The sequence below is a fragment of the Balaenoptera physalus genome, assembly GCF_965194825.1.
Source record: "Balaenoptera physalus genome assembly, chromosome: X".
NCBI classification, from domain to species: Eukaryota; Metazoa; Chordata; class Mammalia; order Artiodactyla; family Balaenopteridae; genus Balaenoptera; species Balaenoptera physalus.
The window spans coordinates 101,711,483-101,725,390 of NC_138903.1; the positions used below are offsets into that span (position 1 = coordinate 101,711,483).

Here is a 13,908-nt window from a genome sequence, read left to right on the forward strand (position 1 = left end):
ATATTTATGAAATCAGATATGTATTTTAAGAGTCATTATAATGTTTTATCACAAAAGTAGTGAGATACATTTGATGACAAATATATATGGCATTTAAATAAATCAAATAATCCTTAAAACTAATCTGGTATAGTTATTCTGATGTTTTTTAACTTTTTTATTTAGAAATGAATCATCAAATGCATTTAGAAATTTGTGTTGTCATTCTTACAAGAAATTAAAGCTACTAATTTACATTGAACATTATCGAAAAAAGGTTAGATTTTCATACTTTGTTGTATATCTTATTCAAATGATATTAATAAATTTCTGTAAAAGATTTTTAATAAAGTAATGTATTTTCTGGAATACCTTTACTTTGAGAAATGCAGTGATTTTACTTCAGCAACAATGACATTAAATTTTATTTACTAGAATAGTAATCTACACAAGAGCAGCCGGGAGTCTAAAAGAGTTAATATAACTCTCCTACAATGATTTACTTATAATCTGACCTAAATTATCTTCTTACTCACATACTCTAGCCAATTATGTTGAAACTTTTTAAAATTTAGTTTCAGGGGCTTACCTGAAAAACATACCTCCCAAAATCAGTCCTAGCAACTATGAAACTGAAGAGCTAGATTTCACACACACACACACACACACACACACACACACACACACACACACACACACACACTTTCAATAAATCTTCTAAATAACAGCATCATGAATAATTTACCATGGGACACAAACAAAGAAATCCTGTGGTTCAGTCATTAATATATGTTAGGATAAAGTTACACAAAAAGGTCTGTATGTTTCATAACAAAGCAAAGCTAAAGGAGCCATCACTGAGTGAGCTTAGTGATAATTTGATATATATCTCTAGAGTAGTATACTTTAACTATAAATCCAAATTAAGTTCAATACTATTATCTTATGAATAAGCCTTTTTATTCTTGAGAAAAGTGATTAAGAGAAATTTTCTTTTTGAAAGAAAGACACTTCATAGATAATATTTTAATCATGAAAATACTGGCAAATCTGAATAACCGTTTTGACTTCACTTAGAGAGAAGTATCTCAGTTTTATAATTTTTTTTTAACACCTTTGGAAAAAATTGTTGACTTTATTTTTTTACAGTGTCCTAACACTGACATCTTCTGACTATTGAGGAGAACTACATGTCTCCTTAAAACATTTCCCAGTTACTGAAGCTTATCTTTGCACCTACTTTACTAACTATAGTGGAAATTAATATTTGTTGAATGATGATTATGGACTCTTCAAATATTATCTCCTTTGATCTCTTAGCAACTTATAAAATAGCAATATTATGGAAGGTATACTTAAGCCATAAAAAATAAAATATTTATCAACAAATGATACTATTAAATCAAATAACTATTTTTTAAAGGTTCACTGAGGCTTCCATTAAGACTTTACTGAGAAGTTGAGTTACAATAAAATATTTAAAAGACAATAAAACTGTATTTATCTGAAAGTGTGTTCATTTGATATTAGGCTATCCACAGCAGATCAACAGGCAGCATAGCATAGGTTCTCGGTTCAAGTCTTGACTCAGCTGTTTATTAGCTAAGTGGCTTGAAGCATTTTACTTAGCCTCTCTGTGCCTTAATTTCCCCATCTATAAAATAGGAATGACAATAAATGCACTTACTTCTACTTAGTAGTGCCATGTAAGTATTTTGAAAAACCGTCAGAATTTGTATGCTTTTACTAAACTAATAGATCAAACAAATATCAAATCTCTTTTATTAGTTAGAAATACTAAAATTTCTACCACATCATCAGTTATTCATCAAGTTTTATCTGTTAACAAATTTTCTTTAGTGAGTTTGTTCAAGTGCCATAAACTAAAAGAGGGGACTTACAAATTAATAAATGCCAGAATGCAAATATAACTGAAGATTTGTAAAGGGTACTGACCAGGGTTCTGCTAAGAATCTTTCCTTTTTTCCCTATGTCTTTTATTTTTTCATTATCTCTCATACTGACCAGGTAACATAAGGCTCATTAAAAGGATTCAGTAATTATTTGTTGAAAGAGTAAACTTATCACAGACTAAGACATATAACATTTTTGTTTTGGTCATATGATACTACTTCCAAATGTATGTTACAATCCCATAATAAGGAAACTGATCAATGTGCATAGAGACCTGCTTTTACCAAACTGAGAAAAGCATGAAATATAATCCTATTTATTAGCGATATAAACTTCAAATTACCTATAATTTAACCTAGAACTATGTATTTATTATTAGATAAAAATTAGGTTTTGGGAAATAGAAAAGGTCCACAAAAACAATAAAATTTGCTATGCATAGAGCAGGAGCTTGGTTGCACTGTTCATGTGAGTCAGAAATTCCAATAACAAATTCTAACTAGTATTGAAGATTACTCCAGTTCTAATGACTGGCCACTACAAATACAGCAGACCTTAATCACAAATTAGACAATATTACAATATTTACAAAGGTGTACACAATGAAATTTCATTGAAACCCTTCTAACTAGAAATTTGAGATAATTCAGATGGTCTGAGCTTTTAATTTAGCTAAGATAAAATGCCATCCTAAGAAATATATTAAGGTAATAAGAAAAGAAAATGTGGGGAAATGCTTTCAGGCGTTTTTAGAATCATGTAAATAGCATTTATTTACATAGAAACAGTTAAATGCTAATTGTAAAAATGTGTCAACTCTTTACTGAAACAGATCCAGTGAAAGACCTTTTTTGGGCATTCTTTTAAAATACTGTTACATATTGCTACAACTAGCAGTGTAGCAAACATTCATGTTTCTTGTAAAGTATCTGGCAAATCACAATTCACACTGATCTACTCTTAATTATTTTGAATTACTGAAATTTTATGGAAATAACTGGCTCATATATGTATACCACATACATGTAAGAAATCAAGATAAAATAACACATCTACTATATCTAACTAGAGAGTTATATTCTGTCATATTAATGTAAAACAAAATGGATAAAATCAAAACTAATAATTACACAGTAAATTTTAAAACTTAATAAAGTACCTTGAAATATTCTTTTCTAATCTGTTTGCTCCGCCTCCTTTCTTCACTCTGCCAGATTATAGGCTGAGATTCTGGCCACTGTTGTTCATCTATTTGATCCTTTTGATTTTCTAAGGGCTGTAATAAAATAGTTTCTTTTAACTAAATAAATGAGAACAAAATATTAGATATAACAGTAATTTAATTTCTTCTTACCTGCCATGTGAGGGGTGATAATGGTGAATTAACTTCATCTGCTGAGACACTAAAAAATTAAAGATGCCTTAATATGTATATCTTAAGACATACAGTCAAAAAACAGATAGGATATTTATTATATTAAAATCATTACCAAAAACTAAAAAAAAAAAATAATAATTTCTTTAGATGATCTGTATGAAACTTCAAGTGGCCTAATATACATATAATTGGGGTTCCAGAAGAATATAACTCAGGTGACAGAGAAGATATTAAGATAAATAAAGACCACAAATTTTCAAATTTCATGAAAACAATAAACCCACAAACTTGAGAAGCTCAATGAACTCCAAGCAAAAGAAATATGAAGAAAACTACAACAATATACATCATAATCAAATTAAAAGCAAATGATAAAGAGAAAATGTAAAAAGCAGCCAGAGAAAAAAGACACAATAGGTCCAGTGAAACGAATACTGACAACAGAGTTCTCACAGGAAACAATGCAATCCAGAAGACAGTAGAAAAACCTCTTTAAGGTACCAAAAGAAAACAAAAATATCAACCTAGAATTTTATACTAGCAAAGATATCTTTCAAAAATTAAGGTGAAATAAAGACTTTTTTTTATTTTGGCTGTGCTGCACACCTTGTGGGATCTGAGTTCTCTGACCAGGGATTGAACCCAGGGCCACAGCAGTGAAAGCACCAAGTCCTAACCGCTGGATCGCCAGGGAACCCCCAAGACTTTTTTAAACATTACAGAAACTGAAAGGATTCAACATCAGACCAGCAGTAAAAGTAATGTTAAAATATCTCTTTCAGGTAGAAGGAAAAAGATATACATGGAAATACAGAGCTATACAAAGGAACAAAGGGCACTGGAGATGGTAACTAAAGGGGTAAAGATAAAAGACATTATTCGGATTATTTAAATCTCTTTAAAGAACAATTGACTATTTAGAGCCAGAATAATAACAATGTAATATGTAACACAGAAGTAAAATGTATGGCAACAATACCACAAAGGCCAGGAGGGAAGAAACAGAAGTATACTCTTGTAAGGTTCTTATAGGATATATAAAATGACATAATAGCACTTGAAGGTAGACTGTGATAAGTTAAATATTATACTTTAAACCCTAAAACAATCACTAACATAACAACAAGTTGTAGCTAAATAAGCCCGCAAGGGAGATAAATAGGAATTTTAAAATATAATTCTAAAGACAGGAGAAAAAGAGGAAAGATGGCTACAAAGAATGGGTAAGATAAAAATTAAACACACAATAATACAGTAGATTTAAATCCATGAATATCAATAGTTACAATTAAATATTAACAATCTTAACACCACAATTAAAAGTCAGATTGTCAGATTTGATAGAAAAGGAAGATACTACCATATGCTAACAACAAGAAACCCACGTTCTCCATAAAGACACAAATAGGTTAAAAATAAAAGGAAGAAGAAAGATATATCATGTTAACACTAATCAAAAGAAAGCTGAGGTGACTATATAATATCAGAAAAGTATACTTCAGAGCAAAGAATATAACCAAGAATATTTAAAAAGTCATTTTATAATGACAAAGGTGTAAATTCACCAAAAGGACATTACAATCCTATACATTTACGCATCTAATAACAGCTTCAGAATATATGAAGGAAAAATGAAAGAACTTTAAAGAGAAAGACAAATCCGTAATTAGTGTTGGAGATTTCAAATAGTCTTCTCTTAATAACTGATAAAACCAACACTGTAGTGCGCCCAGGTGGTGGTGGGGTGGTAAAGACAAGATACGAACAAATAAAGAAGTATATATTGAGAATGTCAGATGGTAAAAAAGTATATATTTACAATGTCAGACGGAATTAAGTTCTGTGGAGAAAAATAAAGCAGGGTCTGGGAAAAGGGACAAAGGAGTGGAGGAGACATGCTCTTTTATATAAGTTGTTCAGGTAATCCCTTGCTGATGAAATGAAATCTGAGCAGAAATGTGAAGACAGGGGAATTAGCCATATGGTTATCTGAGAGGAAATCATTCCAGGCAGAGGCAAAAGCTTTGAAGGGGTGGGAAACGCCTGGAGTATTGGGAGTCAGCAAGGAGGCCAGCATAACTAGAGAAGAACTAACCAGCAGGAAGAGCGAGGCAAGAGGAATACAGTAGGGAGCCAAATAATGTAGAGGTTCACAAGTCCTTAAAGGACTCTAGTTTTTATTCTGAATGAAATGGGAGGTCATTAGAGAATTCTGAAGAATGACATGATCTGACTTACATTTTTAAAATACCAATCTGATATTTTTTTTTTGAAAACAGACTAAAGGAAAGCAAGGGCAGAAAAGAGACCTGTTACCAGGCTGTTATAACTGAAGTAAGAGATTGCTTGGGCTAGGGTGGTAGGCATGGAGGTGGTAAGATATGATCAGATTCTGGGCATATTTTGAAGGCAGGGTCAACAAGATTTGCTAAAGGATTAGTTATGGGGTGTGAAAGAAAATTACAAGTTAAGGATGACTCTGAGGTTTTTGAGCTGAGCAACTAGAAAGATGGAGTTGACATTTTCTGAAATGGGGAAAAAGGCAGGAAGAACGAGTTTAGAGGTACAAAGAGAAAGATTAAGAGTGTTATTTTGGAAAGTTAAGTTTCATATGCCTATTATAGATCCAAGTGGAGGTGCTGAGTAGGTAACAGGTAATACAACTCTGCAGTGTGTATGTGTATGTACATACATACACACATGTACATGCAAATGTTCATGCACATATATAGAAAATTGGTTTAAAGGGGAAAATACCAAAATACTAAGACTTCTCATCTCTGGGGAGTAGGATAATAGACGATATTTATTTTTTCTTTGTGATAAAATTTTCCTATTTTTTTAAACAATAAAGCTACATTACTCTTATAATCAGTAAAAAACTAAAAGATTTTTCATTTTTTTTAAAGAAGAAATTGGTGATTGTTCTGAAAATGAGAAAAGTGGAAGTAATAATTCTGTAAAAAAAAAAAAAAAAAAAAAAAAAAAGGCCAGGATTGAATATCACAGTTTTGAAGTTTGGGTAGCTGGGGCTTTCTCAAGAGAATGTTATAAACCTGGTGAGAAAGCTTAAGACAGAAATGAAAGGAACTGAGAAAGAAGGTAATAACAGAAAGTTCAAGGACAACAAAATATGTAAGATAAAGAATCAGTATTCAAAAAGGGAGAGAGTGGGTTAAATCCAGTTAAATGAAATTTGACACAGATGAATGTTTCTAGACTTGGGTATGAAAAGTTATCTTATGCCTGAACTGAATTCTAAAAGCCTAAGTGAAAAATGGAAGAAGAAAGGGTAATCTCAGCAGAGACACCAGGATACAGAACACACAGATGTGAAACCATTTTGTAATAAAGAAAGGAGTACTACTGTTCCTAGCCAGAAAAGGTGCCAGTGGAAGAGTACATGGGATGAGGCTCTCAAGTTAGGCAGAAATTCACTTCAATTTTGTGGGTTAAGCCAAACATTTTAAGCTTTATCCTAAAAGTTAGAAAGAACTATTAGAAGATAATAAATGGGAGTCACATAGTCAGGCTTGTGTTTTAGTACCATCACTCTTACACCACCAGTACGGAAAACAGATTTAAAGGTAGGCCAAACTCAAGAAAGGAGATATGTCTGGGGCCTGTTGCAGTGGTCCAGGTGGAAAAGACGGGGCCTGAACCAACACAACTGTAATAGGAATGGAGAGATTGGGATACACGCAAATAATGTTAAGACGCTATAGTTTTCTGTGACTGAATGGATTGGGAAGGGTGCATAAGAGAAAGGAATTTCCAATTATTCCAAAGTTGACTATATAAATAGTGGCACATTCACTCAGACAAACTATACAGGAGAAGAAACAGATATGGGAAAAGTAAGTTCAGTTTAGACTGTGAGGTAGTTAGGAAAACATATCAGTGAAATGTACGCATCTGGAGCAAGCAAAGTGTTCTTGTTGCCATATATTAAGACTTGGGGTTCTGGAGCCAGACAACCTGGTTTTAAATCCTCACTGTACCATTTACTAGCTGTGTGACCTTGAACAAGCTAAGGTAATTTCTGAGCCTCAGTTTCTCACCTATAAAATGGGGATGACAATAGTAACAATAACTCATAGAGTTATTATGAGGATTAAATTACATTATACATCTAAAGCACTAAGAACAGTATACATATAACAAGCATTCAACAAATGTTAATTCTCTCTGTGTGTTCTTCTGTACCTATGCCCTAGCCTTGGACTTTTTTACTCCCAGAGGGATGATTCAGGAGTTGAGTCTGATGCAAATTTTCAAACCACCAAAAAGAATAAATAGAAACTTTCAAGGTCTTCTAGTTCTCTGGAATTCATATATGTGGACTTAGACTACATATTCATATAGAAGAATTTAATAAAACCCAATTGAAAGGAAATAAAAATGACCCAAAACCTATGGAATGCAACAAAAGCAGTTCTAAGAGGGTAGTTTAGAGCAATACAATCCTACCTCAAGAAACGAGAAAAATCTCAAATAAACAACCTTACACCAAAAGCAACTATAGAAAGAACAAACAAAACCCAAAGTTAGTAGAAGGAGAGAAATCATAAACATCAGAGGAGAAAAAAATGAAACAGAAATGAAGAAAATAATAGGAAAGATCAATAAAACTAAAAGCTGGTTCTTTGAGCTGGTTCTTCTTTAAACAAAATTGATAAATCTTTAGCCAGATTCATCAAGAAAAAAAGGGAGAGGACTCAAATCAGTAAAATTGGAAATGAAAACAGAGAAGTTACAACTGACACCACAGAAATACAAATGATCATAAGAAAGTACTACAAGCAACTATATGCCAATAAAATGGACAACCTGGAGGAAATGGACAAATTCTTAGAAAAGTAAAACCTTCCAAGACTGAACCAAGAATAAATAGAAAATATGAACAGACCAATCACAACTAATGAAATTGAAACTGTGGTTAAAAATCTTCCAACAAACAAAAGTCCAGGGCCAGATGGTTTCACAGGTGAATTCTATCAAACATCTGGAGAAGAGTTAACACCTATCCTTCTCAAACTCTTCCAAAAAATTGCAGAGAGTGGAACACTCCCAAACTCATTCTACAAGGCTACCATCACCCTGATACCAAAACCAGACAAATATATCACACAAAAAAGAAAACTACAGGCCAATATCACTGATGAACACAGGCGCAAAAATCCTCCACAAAACACTAGCAAACAGAATCCAACAACACATTAAAAGGATCATACACCGTGATCAAGTGGGATTTATTCCAGGGACGCAAGGATTCTTTAATATATGAAAATCAATCAATGTGATACACCATATTAAAAAATTAAAGAATAAAACCACATGATCATCTCAATAGATGCAGAAAAAGCTTTTGACAAAATTCAACACCCATTTATGATAAAAACTCTCCAGAAAGTGGGCATAGAGGGAACCTACCTCAACATAATAAAGGCCATATATGACAAACCCACAGCAAACATTATTCTTAATGGTGAAAAACTGAAAGCATTTCCTCTAAGATGAAGAACAAGGCAAGGATGTCCACTCTTCCCACTATTATTCAACATAGTTTTGGAAGTCCTAGCGACGGCAATCAGAGAAAAAGAAATAAAAGGAATCCAAATTGGAAAAGAAGAAGTAAAACTGTCACTGCAGATGACATGATACCATACATAGAAAATCCTAAAGATGCCACGAGAAAACTACTAGAGTTAATCAATGAATTTGGTAAAGTTTCAGGATACAAAATTAATACACAGAAATCTCTTGCATTCCTATACACTAACAACAAAGGACAGAAAGAGAAATTAAGGAAACAATCCCATTTACCGCTGCAACAAAAAGAATAAAATACCTAGGAATAAACCTACCTAAGGAGACAAAAGACGTGTATGCAGAAAACTATAAGACAGAAAGAAATCAAAGATGACACAAACAGGTGGAGAGATATACCATGTTCTTGGACTGGAAGAATCAACATTGTGAAAATGACTATACTACCCAAATCAATCTACAGATTCAATGCAATCCCTATCAAACTACCAACGGCATTTTTCACAAAACTAGAACAAAAAATTTCACAATTTGTATGGAAACACAAAAGACCCTGAACAGGCAAAGCAATATCGAGAAAGAAAAACGGAGCTGCAGGAATTAGGCTCCCGGACTTCAGACTATACTACAAAGCTACAGTAATCAAGACAGTATGGTACTGGCACAAAAACGGAAATATAGATCAATGGAACAGGATAGAAAGCCCACAGATAAACCCATGCACATAGGTCACCTTATTTTTGATAAAGGAGGCAAGAATATACAATGGAGAAAAGACAGCCTCTTCAATAAGTGGTGCTGGAAAAACTGGACAGATACATGTAAAAGAATGAAATTAGAACACTCCCTAACACCATACACAAAAATAAATTCAAAATGGATTAAAGTCCTAAATGTAAGGCCAGACACTATAAAACTCTTAGAGGAAAACCTAGGCAGAACACTCTATGACATAAATCACAGCACAGCAAGATCCTTTTTGACCCATCTCCTAGAGAAATGGAAATAAAAACAAAAATAAACAAATGGGACCTAATGAAACTTAAAACCTTTTGCACAGCAAAGGAAACCATAAACAAGATGAAAAGACAACCCTCAGAATGGGAGAAAATATTTGCAAATGAAGCAACTGACAAAGGGTTAATCTCCAAAATATACAAGCAGCTCATGCAGCTCAATATCAAAAAAACAAACAACCCAATCCAAAAATGGGCAGAAGACCTAAATAGATATTTCTCCAAAGAAGATATACAGATTGCCAACAAACACATGAAAGGATGCTCAACATCACTAATCATTAGAGAAATGCAAATCAAAACTACAATGAGGTATCACTTCACACCAGTCAGAATGGCCATGATCAAAAAATCTACAAACAGTAAATGCTGGAGAGGGTGTGGAGAAAAGGGAACCCTCTTGCACTGTTGGTGGGAATGTAAATTGTTACAGCCACTATGGAGAACAGTATGGATGTTCCTTAAAAGACTAAAAATAGAACTACCATATGATCCAGCAATCCCACTCCTGGGCATACCCAGAGAAAACCATAATTCAAAAAGACACATGCACCCCAATGTTCACTGAAACAGTATTTACAATAGCCAGGTCATGGATGCAACTTAAATGCCCATCGACAGATGAATGAATAAAGATGTCGTACATATATACAATGGAATATTACTCAGCCATAAAAAGGAATAAAATTGGGTCATTTGTAGACACATAGATGGACCTAGAGAGTGTCATACAGAGTGAAGTAAGCTAGAAAGAGAAAAGCAAATATAGTATAGCAACGCATATATGTGGAATCTAGAAATATGGTATAGATGATCTTATTTGCAAAGCAGAAATAGAGACACAGACGTAGAGAACAAATGTATGGATACCCAGGGGGAAAGGGGTGGGGTGGGAGGAATTGGGAGACTGGGATTGACAAATATACATTATTGATACTATGTATAAAATAGACAACTGATGGGAACATACTGTATAGCACAGGGAACTCTACCTAGTGCACTGAGGTAACCTAAATGGATGGGAAGTCCAAAAGGTAGGGAATATCTGTATGTGTATGGCTGATTCATTTTGTTGTGCAGTGGAGGTTAAACAACAGTGTAAAGCAGCCATACTCCAATAAAAATTAATTTAAAAAAAGAAATTAAAAAGTGAACAATACATAGAGAATAAACGCAATCGATGAAGAAACACATTATTCTTGACAGTAACAGTAATACGATATACGTTTGCTAAATGGATAAATGAATCTGTCATCAAGACAAAATGCAGGTATGAGTACAAAAAGATCAAATCAGCATTTTTGGATTTGTTTACATCAAAAGTCAATTAAACCTGTGCTGTATAACACATTTCTTTAAAAAAAAAAAAAGCACATTTCTTCTCTAAATTATCTAGTTATATTAAATTGATATCAATTATTCAATTAAAGCCCACATATAGGAACATTACTGTTAAAGGATCAACTTTCATTATAAAATATTAACTATAAGAACTAAGATATTTTTATACCTCTTTTCGCATTCCACAGTTTGTTTTGGCTTGTTTCTTGTGACAGAAGTTGAATGATTAAGAATCCTAGAAGTAAATCAACACATTAATTCCATAGTATATTAAAGAGAATAGTGTATATACATGATATAAAAGATGTCCATAAATAACTGCATCTGGTCCATGAAGATCTTTGCTAGAAAACAATATTTAAATGTTATTTAGATCAGATGCTCATAAGCACACTGGCTATTATGAAGGAATGAAGTTCACCAACTCTTCCATGCATCTTCTCTTATAAACGCTTTCTCAAGGCTTGGATATCTTCTAGCCATGCTATTTCCCTGTGCATATCTAACTTTTGGCTGAGACAGAAGATAAAGAGATGCAGATTGTTTAGGTACCATCATAACTGATTTAGTTTTCCCAGGATAGCAAATGACAGGATCATGTTGATGTAATAAATAATCATTTTGCCAAATGCCAAATAATAAAACTTAATTCAAAATGCAAAGCCAGTGCTAAAGTTCAATTCTTTAAAAAAAACTCCACAAGTTTATTAAGCTTTTAATAACCAAATGAAACAGTATTCGAAGAAAACCAAAAAAAAAAAGAAAAATAAAGAATGATAAACCACTGTATGAGAGAACTATTTGTCCATAATTTTATGTAATTCTAAGTGTTCATCTCAAAGTCAAAAGTAATGAATTATTAACTATCTTTCTTTAATATAAGTAACATATTTAAGAGTTCTTAATATTTATCCATTTACTATAGATATAAATGTTATCTTAATTTTCAATTTTAAGTTTAGTTTTATAAGGAGTAGAATATCTGCCTTTTATTCAAAGTAATATCATCAGATGCCAACTATCAAAAGAATACACAGGAGAAAAGAAATTCCAAATTAAAGCTACATATTAACTATTAAAACACATAATTAAATAAATATAAGTGGGTAATTCCAGAAAGATGGTTAACATAAAGAAACCAATTTCCATTACCCCAGTTTCCTCACTAGCTTAGATCTAGTACAGCCTCACCAGGAAGAAGTCTCAGTGAGGGGCAAAGGTCAACTATCACAAGCAAAGCAGTGAAGCTCTGTACCAAACAATTTCGAGATTACTGACACCTTTGTGTGGGCAGGCACTAAAATTGTACTGAATCCCCAAATGCAGAAGAATTTAGATAATAAATTATCTAAGACTATGAGGAAAAATTACATCATTAAAGAGTGATTTTTAAAAAAGGAAGTAAATCCTAAGAGTTCTCTTCACAAGGAAAAATTTTTTTCTATTTCTTTAGTTCTGTATCTATATGAGATGATGGATGTTCACTAAACTGCTTGTGATAATCAATTCATGATGTATGTAAGTCAAATCATTATACTGAACACCTTAAACTTATACAATGCTGTATGTCAACTGTATCTCAATAAAACTGAAAGAGAAAAAAATCTTAATTTGAAAAGGAGATATAGCAGTGTGAAGTATCCTGGGGGGCAATGTCAGAATTATTCCCTGGGAAGGGGAGGTCAAACTACAGTGCCCTTCACTGCAGTAAATTCTAAATTCTCCCCATACCATACTCACTAGTGTTGTGATTATTTATGTGTATAAGTCATATTGGAGCAGAAAGAAAAAAAGTTGAGATCTACTTACCTATAAAATATATTTTATGTACTTGAAAATTCTCCTATGAAAAATTTTGTGTACAGTTGATATTTAATATTTTACTCTGTGATACTCAAAGTTAAAATAAATGTCTGTTTTATCTAAATACCTATTCTAGATTATTAAGACACTTCCCCAATCCAGGTACCAGTACTGAGTTTTAAGTAAAAGACTATATAATTCTATATAATTCAGCTGCATCAACCTGGCCCCTTAATACTTAAGGCGTCCACAAACTCTAGATACCTTGATGCACGTCCTGCTGCTCTGGTCCTCTGGAAGAGTTTTTCACTGAATGATGCTCTATAACATAAAGGCCTCCGTCTGTATTCACATTTCACGTACATCAACCAAACCAAAAGACGGAAGAAGTAAGATGTTTTGGGAGAGGATAGGGAAGTCATTAGTAAAGCAAGCAGAAAAGAAAGAATGGATAGATTTTAAGGGTTGAGAGAACTACCTGATTAGTTATAACAAGCTAGAGATTAACATGATGCTCCTCAAATTAGAGTTCACATGATCAGAAAAAAAAAATCACATGAAAAGGTAATGTACATAATTTCTATAATTCTAAACCAAAATAATAAACTGTTCAAAATCTGATTTTGCTTTCCATGATCCTTAATTAATTATACTTCAATATAACTTTTCATAATTACTTTTTTAAATTTAGCTATATCACATAGTACTCAGAAGCACATGTTTGCACAGTAAGTAAAAATTCTCAGGACACACCTAAAAGCAAATAAAATAATTATTAAAACTAAGAAGACGTAATAGAAAATACTATAGAATAAGTTAGCAGGAATGAACATGCAATGGGAACCAGTCAACTGAAGCTATTCATTGCTTGCATGTATTATAATCCTTTCTTTAGGATGATAATCAAACAAATTTTAAGAAGCCAGT

At 32.7% G+C, this 13,908-nt stretch overlaps 1 protein-coding gene and 1 long non-coding RNA gene across 3 annotated transcripts in view; one reads left to right on the top strand and one right to left on the bottom strand.

The window, feature by feature from the left end:
• Nucleotides 1–13,908, top strand: part of LOC309652106 — an 89,004-nt gene that overhangs the window by 48,930 nt on the left and 26,166 nt on the right. The gene's annotated exons all lie outside the window — the stretch shown is intronic.
• Nucleotides 1–13,908, bottom strand: part of LRCH2 (leucine rich repeats and calponin homology domain containing 2) — a 92,448-nt gene that overhangs the window by 22,612 nt on the left and 55,928 nt on the right. The window contains exons 12-15 of one of the 2 annotated variants that reach the window (XM_082445507.1): nt 13,246–13,323; nt 11,348–11,413; nt 3,248–3,296; nt 3,053–3,169 (exon numbers count right to left, since the gene is read on the bottom strand). In XM_082445507.1, coding sequence (XP_082301633.1) covers nt 3,053–3,169; nt 3,248–3,296; nt 11,348–11,413; nt 13,246–13,323 — 310 coding nt within the window. The remainder of the gene's footprint in view (nt 1–3,052; nt 3,170–3,247; nt 3,297–11,347; nt 11,414–13,245; nt 13,324–13,908) is intronic. The other variant, XM_082445506.1, reaches the window with a different exon arrangement.